The sequence below is a fragment of the Ranitomeya imitator genome, chromosome 2, assembly GCF_032444005.1.
Source record: "Ranitomeya imitator isolate aRanImi1 chromosome 2, aRanImi1.pri, whole genome shotgun sequence".
Taxonomy (NCBI): Eukaryota; Metazoa; Chordata; class Amphibia; order Anura; family Dendrobatidae; genus Ranitomeya; species Ranitomeya imitator.
The window spans coordinates 216,754,448-216,762,948 of record NC_091283.1 but is presented as its reverse complement, the minus strand read 5'-3'; the positions used below and the strand labels follow the sequence as shown (position 1 = coordinate 216,762,948).

The 8,501-nt window shown below is 41.8% G+C and overlaps 1 protein-coding gene across 2 annotated transcripts in view; it reads right to left on the bottom strand.

Moving 5' to 3' along the window:
- Positions 1-1,191: 1,191 nt before the first annotated feature.
- Positions 1,192-8,501, bottom strand: part of NOX1 (NADPH oxidase 1) — an 81,556-nt gene continuing 74,246 nt past the window's right edge. The window contains exon 13 of one of the 2 annotated variants that reach the window (XM_069748574.1): positions 1,192-3,315. In XM_069748574.1, the coding sequence (XP_069604675.1) occupies positions 3,189-3,315 (127 nt within the window). In that variant the 3' untranslated portion in view covers positions 1,192-3,188. The remainder of the gene's footprint in view (positions 3,316-8,501) is intronic. The other variant, XM_069748576.1, reaches the window with a different exon arrangement.

The window sequence follows — 8,501 nt, the reverse complement described above, 5'->3', positions numbered from 1 at the left end:
AAAAAAACTTGACCAAGTCTCAACCGGTATTTTTAGATCAGAGACTCATCCAAGTTTGATCCAAGTGTCATCAGTTTTTCTCGTATTTTTTTCTCCATTCCATTACTATGTATAAGTCCGTAAAAATCAAACTGCACCCGGGTGCCAGCTGAGTACTGTCCGACTTTATTTACAGACCCATAGACTTGCATTGCCGATTTTGATCCAACACTCGGATCAGAATCGGGCATGTTTCCTTGATTTTGCACGGACCATTGGGGTCTCCAAGTCAGCTCAGTGCCTAAGTGGTGGTGCCCGCATGTGATCACAGGTCCATTAAATTCTATGAAACTGATGATGTATGCAGTGTTGGAATAGTTTGGGCCATCCAGAGAAAATCATTCTTGGGGTCCACCATGCATAAGTGGTACTAAAAGCAAAGTCTGCGCTCATCTTTAGCTCCCATCAAGAATGATTGTTCCCAGCTATCGACCCTTCCAAAAAATCCAGTAATCACCTGAAAAATCACCAAAATGCTCATTTATCGGGTGCAATGATTTGTAAGCCGGCAGCATATAATTTTTTGTAAGAAGGAAGTGAAGTGCTGTAATGCGGTGCCTGCTAGGGCCCACCGGAGGATCCTCCGGTCTTCTGGTGGGCCAGTCCAGTGCTGAATGTAAGCCATTTCATCAAGAAGTGAATGCAGTGGTGGTTGAGCATGGGCCACGCATCCAGGTACTCGGGGACCCCTTTTTCCATTGAAAAAAAATATAATCTTGCTGTATTAGTGGTGTCTGATAAATGAATATAGAATAGGAACTGGGGTCTGAGGGGTATTGTTTCTCCTTATGGAGAGTGACATACCATCTCTGGCTTGTCAAGGTAAGGAGGCTTATTCACCGTGCAATGCTCTTCTGGGAAATATAATATGCAAATTGCCTCTTCTGAGAAAAAGAGGACTTAACTCTATAGCGCCACCAGAGGAGCATTGCACGGCGAATAAGCCTCCTTACCTTGACAAGCCAGAGATGGTATGTCACTCTCCATAAGGAGAAACGATACCCTTTAGACCCCAGTCCAGATCCTCTCACCTAGCCAAATTAGTTCTCATGCTTCACAGGTGGCGCAATAGAGTTTAAGTCCTCTTTTTCTCAGAAGAGGCAATTTGCATATTATAGAATAGGAAGAAACAGATAAAACTCATTAAAACAATTATGATCAGTGATATTTATTTACAATTTATTGGTAGCCGACAAAAATCTACAATAATTGCGGATTTTTTATGTTTTTACACCTGAGGATGAATAAATAATACAATATAATAATGGACACAAATGCTGGTGATCGGCATGAACAGAGCAATGTTGGGAAGCTTAGAAATAAGTGGAAAAAGTAGAAAATAATTTACATTGTTCATCTCAATCACAGCCCAGATGCTTTATCACATATACAGTCATACGGGGGATATCAGTCCTGGCATCGGTGTGCCCATCATTACCCGCTATAAATAATATTTTGTACCACTTTATTCCCCCGGTTCTATTTAATTACAGCAAGAAGAGATTTTGAATCCATTAAAACTTTTCATTATGGAAAGAAAAGACGACTTTGCTGAATCTGGAAGAATCCTTTCATTGACATCAATTACTGGCCTTATACTATAAGTGAAGTATATCTTTACATAAAGTATATAATAATTACACACAAGTATACTATTACATTTCTATAGGTTCCCTTGCGGCAAATGTATGTGACGTCAATAGCCATTTGGCAAATATTTTTATATCTACTGAATGGCTTAACCTGCTGTGCCAGTAAAAAGTGTCCGTAGTGCACTGGGGGCGTGTTAGTGCACCTGGAAAAAGAAGCCCGAATGCAACACTCCTCCAACGCACTTCCAGGCTGATTTGCATATGACCTCTGGACTATACTTCTCATGTCTAGTACATCTGATCTCTACAAAAAATACATAATTTTTATAAGTATTTATGCAGCCAAACCATAACTTCATATGAAAAACAGGTTCTCATTAGGTGTATGTATAATGTAAACATTGTAGGTCTTAAAGATGGTGATCAGTAACTAGTTTTGGATTGCCGACAGACTATAAACACCTGGGTGGTTTACACTTTACTCTGCACTGACATTTTAAAACGTCAGTGCAGAGTAAACAGCTTGGAGGAGATTGTGTAGCTGTGGGGGTGGGAAGCCAACTGTCAAACACTGCCAGACTCCATACAAAGAAGATAAACATGCTTTTTCGACATGTGTAGTTTCTTGCTATATACACAATGCTGAAGAACGCTTGTGTATACAGATTAGGAAACACTGACTGTGCTTCCTCCTCCGAACCCAGTGAACATTTGATCTGGGCCTAAAGAGGGAGCAGGAACTACTATGCTGGCAGGAGACTGAATTTACCTTGTAACTGGGGGTAATATAGCATCCCTAGTTACAGGTGAAATAAGCAAAAAAAAAAGAATGTAAGCTAAAAATAAGAGACACTGCCAGTCTGAATAACTCTTTTTAGCGTCGGAAATAAAAATATGTCCAATATATAAAAATAATTTCTATGAAAAGGGAAACATTTTTAGAGTTGTATGATAAAACCTCTAAAATGTGCCTGAACAGGAACAAGGGCAAATATCACAGTCCTGGACAGCTTAATGTTACCATTGGTTCTGTGTGGACCAGTCCCTTTATCAATGTAAGCCTGTGAGACTCTAATCACAGCTCTCATAGGATTGCAACACAAAAGTGACTTTTAGTCTGAAATATATGGTGATAGGAAAGCGCACTGAGACCTGCAGGACCTTCCCTGAACTAAAAGTGAACATTTATACAAGAGTGCTACATTAATCCATTAATCTGTTAGACGTATCTGGATTTTCAATATTTGATACCTTGAATAAACTCGTAATGCCTAAAAATGCATTTATTTTGTAGGAAAACTTTGCCGTATTGATTTTAGTTTACGCTTCTATAAGAAACAATGTTTATCAGTCCAGATTCCGCTCATTAGCTGTCGTAACAGGAAACCCTTCCCGTCATATAACGATGGCACTAATGAATGCTATTACTTGAGCAGAATCTCAGTCCGCCAGCTTCTTTACAGCCTGTGGATTCACCAGTCATAAAATACAATGTTTTCCTTGTGACGGGCGCAGACTTTCATTGTCCTGATCAGTATCGCTCCACGATGCTGCACCTCAAAAATTCTCCTTATTAAAGTAGAACTGCACTTTCCGGGGGTCCATGTTGGAGTTCTGATGGCAGCATTGTTGAAGGGTCTTACCAAGAGCTTGAGGACCACAAAGAAAAACACCCACAGTAGAACTGTAAAATACAAAAAAAAACAACATTGGTTTATAGGTAAAATTCCCGTCAACGGTCATAGACGTCAAATCATTCAGAACGCTCATGATATTATTTCTTGCAATTCCACAATTTTATTTTTATTTTTTTTGCCATGTTCACTAAATGCTTAAACTGACCTGGCAATATGATTCTCCAGGTCATTACGATCACACAGATGCAAGTTGTTTTTTATTTATGTGGTGAAAAAAAGGTGAAAATTTATGAGAATTTTTTTTTTTTACTTGTGTTGCCATTTTCCGAGACCCATAATGTTTTCATTTTTCCACATATAGGCTTTATTTTTGCACCGAGAGCTGATGTTTTTATTGAGGCTATTTTGGGATAGATATGATGTTTTGATCACCTGTTATTTCATTTTATTGCATCACACCGTTTACCGATTGGATTAATTTATTTTATGTTTTCATACATCGGGCGATTCTGATAACATATATGTGTATTTTGTAACTTTTTTTATTGTTTTATTTTTAATGGGGCATAATGGGGTGATTTGAACGTTTGTGTTTTTTTATTTTTTTATATTTTTATAAACGATTTTTTTTACTTTCTACTTTATTTAATAGTCCCCTTTGTAGACTTAAAGCTGCGATTGTCCGATCACCTGTGCTACACATAGCAGTGCATCAGCCATCATCAAACATGCAGGCTCGGCATGCGAGCCCGCATCAAAGTCAGGGAGATGCTGTATTGTGAAGGGCTTAAAACACCTTGAATCAAGTGACACTACACAGGCACCAGTCCAAAGCTTCAACCCCTTTACCCCCAAGGGTGGTTTGCACGTTAATGACCGGGCCAATTTTTACAATTCTGACCACTGTCCCTTTATGAGGTTATAACTCTAGAACGCTTCAATGGATCTTGACGATTCTGACAATGTTTTCTCGTGACATATTGTACTTCATGATAGTAATAAAATTGTGTTTATTTGTGATAAAAACTGAAATTTGGCGAAAAGTTTGCAATTTTCCAACTTTGAATTTTTATGCAATTAAATCACAGAGAAATGTCACACAAAATACTTAATAAGTAACATTTCCCACATGTCTACTTTACATCAGCACAATTTTGGAACAAAAATTTTTTTTTGTTAGGGCGTTATAAGGGTTAAAAGTTGACCAGCAATTTCTCATTTTTACAACACCAATATTTTTTAGGGACCACATCACATTTGAAGTCATTTTGAGGGGTCTATATGATAGAAAATACCCAAGTGTGACAGCATTCTAAAAACTGCACCCGTCAAGGTGCTCCGAACCACATTCAAGAAGTTTATTAACCCTTCAGGTGTTTCACAGGAATTTTTGGAATGTTTAAGAGAAATAAACATTTAACTTTTTTTCACAAAAAATTTAATTCAGCTCCAATTTGTTTTATTTTACCAAGAGTAACAGGAGAAAATGGACTCTAAAAGTTGTTGTACAATTTGTCCTGAGTACACCGATACTCCATATGTGGGGGTAAACCACTGTTTGGGTGCATGGCAGAGCTCGGAAGCGAAGGAGCGCCGTTTGACTTTTCAATGCAAAATTGACAGGAATCGAGATGGGATGCCATGTTGCGTTTGGAGAGCCCCTGATGTGCCTAAACATTGAAACCCCCCACAAGTGACACCATTTTGGAAAGTAGACCCCTAAGGAACTTATCTAGATGTGTTGTGAGAGATTTGAACCCCCAAGTGTATCACTACAGTTTATAACTCAGAGCCTTGAAAATAAAAAATCATTATTTTTCCACAAAAATTATTTTTTAGCCCTCAGTTTTGTATTTTCCCAAGGGTAACAGGAGAAATTGGACCCCAAAAGTTGTTGTCCAATTTGTCCTGAGTATGCTGATACCCCATATGTGGGGGGAACTATCGTTTGGGCGCATGGCAGTGCTCGGAAGGGAAGGAGCGCCATTTGGAATGCAGACTTAGATGGATTGGTCTGCAGGCGTCACGTTGCATTTGCAGAGCCCCTGATGTACCCAAACAGTAGAAACCCCCACAAGTGACCCCATATTGGAAACTGTACCCCCCAAGGAACTTATCTAGATGGTTTGTGAGAACTTTGAACCCCCATGTGTTTCACTACAGTTTATAACGCAGAGCCGTGAAAATAAAAAATCATTTTGTTTCCACAAAAATTATTTTTTAGCCCTCAGTTTTGTATTTTCCCAAGGGTAACAGGAGAAATTGGACCTCAAAAGTTGTTGTCCAATTTGTCCCGAGTACGCTGATACCCCATATGTTGGGGTAAACCCCTGTTTGGGTGCACGGGAGAGCTCGGAAGGGAAGGAGCACTGTTTAACTTTTTTAATGCAGAATTGGCTGGAATTGAGATCGGACACCATGTCGCGTTTGGAGATCCCCTGATGTGCCTAAACAGTGGAAACCCCCCAATTATAACTGAAACCCTAATCCAAACACACCCCTAAGCCTAATCTCAACGGTAACCCTAACCACACCCCTAACACTGACGCACCCCTTACCCTAATCCCAACCCTATTCCCAACCGTAAATATAATCCAAACCCTAACCCTAACTTTAGCCCCAACCCTAACCCTAACTTTAGCCCTAACTGTAGCCCTAACCCTAGCCCCAACCCTAACCCTAGCCCCAACCCTTGCCCTAACCCTAGCCCCAACCCTAATCCTAGCCCTAACCCTAGCCCCAACCCTAACCTTAACCCTAGCCCCAACCCTAACCCTAGACCCAACCCTAACCCTATCCCCAACCCTAGCCCTAACAATTGCCCTAACCCTAGCCCTAACGCTAGCACTAACCTGTTAGGACTGGCAGAACGCACCAAGACAGATGGTATAGATGCGTTCGCAGTCCGGGGTCCACCGTGCAGGTGAAAACCTGCTGCTAGCAATTAGCAGACTATATGGTGGTACACTAGAGTATACACGCGTGGGTTAACCTCACCCAGCATGAAAGAAGCAATCCTGTTAAGGCACAGGACCGCGGTACCGTACCTAAAGCGCGAGCAAGTAGTCAGCGAACTCAACCCCAACTGGGATTGAAGTCCGATTAGACCCTTGCTGGCGCAACACCGCAACTGGGTGTGAAATGAAACAGAAGAGCATGCAGTGCCGCACTGACGAACGCCACTAACCACCCAGGCTTGGGTAAGGAAAGCACAGAGGAAGTGCACGGCGCCGTACTGGCGGTCACAGCAACTGGACGCTATAATGTGTGACTAGTGCTGTAGGATAAGTCGGGCGCTAGGTAGCAGCCATACACCTTCCGCGAACAGTCATACTATAGGGTAGGGGTATCCAAGGACGACTTGCACTCACAACATACACACATTAGCAATTGTTTGACAATACTAGCGCATGGCCGTGCGGTCATGCGCAGTTTATATAGCAGCAGCACAGGAAGTGGCCACAGCACTTTTGCCCTTCTAGGACCTGCCAAGAGGACCAATGGAATGTGCTGCAGAGCCTGAGCACATGACCCTCGATCTCCAACGGGAGACCTTACGCTGGGCATGCTCAGTACGTGCAGACAAGGACTTAGTCCCAGAGAAGTCCGCTCGCTGCTGACCAGCACAGACTTTAATAGCAGAGACTGGAGAAGCAGCAGTAACTCTCAGAACAGAGTGAGAATGAGCAAGACGCTGGGACCGACGTCCTTGCTGAGCAGACTCCACTGCGGCTGGACAAGAATGGGAGACCGCAGCGGAGGTGGCTCGAGATTCCCCCTGTGCAGAAGCGGGAACTCGACCCCTAACACTAACCCTAGCCCTAGCCCTAATGGGAAAATGGAAATAAATACATTTTTTTTTTATTTTATTATTTTTCCCTAACTAAGGGGGTGATGAAGGGGGGTTTGATTTACTTTTATAGTGGGTTATTTAGCGGATTTTTATGATTGGCAGCCGTCACACACTAAAAGACGCTTTTTATTGCAAAAAAAAAATGTTTTTGCGTCTCCACATTTTGAGAGCTATAATTTTTCCATATTTTGGTCCACAGATTCATGTTAGGCCTTGATTTTTGTGGGACGAGTTGACGTTTTTATTGGTAACATTTTTGGGCACGTGACTTTTTTTATCACTTTTTATTCCGATTTTTGTGAGGCAGAATGACCAAATACCAGGTATTCATGAATTTATTTTGGGGGGATGGGGGGGGCATTTATACCGTTCCACGTTTGTTAAAATTGATGAAGCAGTTTTATTCTTCGGGTCAGTATGATTACAGCGATACCTCATTTATGTAATTTTTTTATGTTTTTTGACACTTTTATACGATAAAAACTATTTTATAGAAAAAATAATTATTTTTGCATCGCTTTATTCTGAGGACTATAACTTTTTTATTTTTTTACTGATGATGCTGTATGGTGGGTCATTTTTTGCAGGACAAGATGACGCTTTCAACGGTACCATGGTTATTTCTATCCGTCTTTTTGATTGCGTGTTATTCCACCTTTTGTTCGTATGATAATAAAGCGTTGTTTTTTGCCTCTTTTTTTTTTACGGTGTTCACTGAAGGGGTTAACTAGTGGGACGGTTTTATGGGTCGGGTCGTTACGGACGCGGCGATACTAAATATGCGTACTTTTATTGTTTTTTTTATTTATGTAAACAAATGTATTTATGGGAACAATATATATATTTTTTTCTTTATTTAGGATTGTTTTTTTTTTTACATTGTCACATTGTTCCAGGGGGGACATCACACTATAGTGACAGATCGCTGATCTGACACTTTGCAGAGCAATGTGTCAGAACAGCGATCTGACGTGCACTGCTCCAGGCTTGGCGGCACCTGCTCTGAGCAGGCACTAGTAAGCCACCTCCCTGCAGGACCCGGAAGTAGCCCCGTGGCCATTTTGGATACGGGGCCTGCAGGGAGGAGACGCTCGGTACAAGGTGAGCACATTGCCTTGTACCGAGGGTCTCAGGGAAGCACGCAGGGAGCCCCCTCCCTGCGCGATGCTTCCCTATGCCCCCGAAAAGCTGCGATCATGTCCATGACCGCTCCTGGCACATAGTGCCGAATGTCAGCTGCGATTGTCAGCTGACACCCGGCCGCGCTCCCCCCGTGAGTGCGGCCGATCGCATATGACGTACTATCCCTTTACTGGGGATTAAGTGCCAGGTCACCTCGACGGGATAGTACGTCATATGGGATTAAGGGGTTAAAAGTTG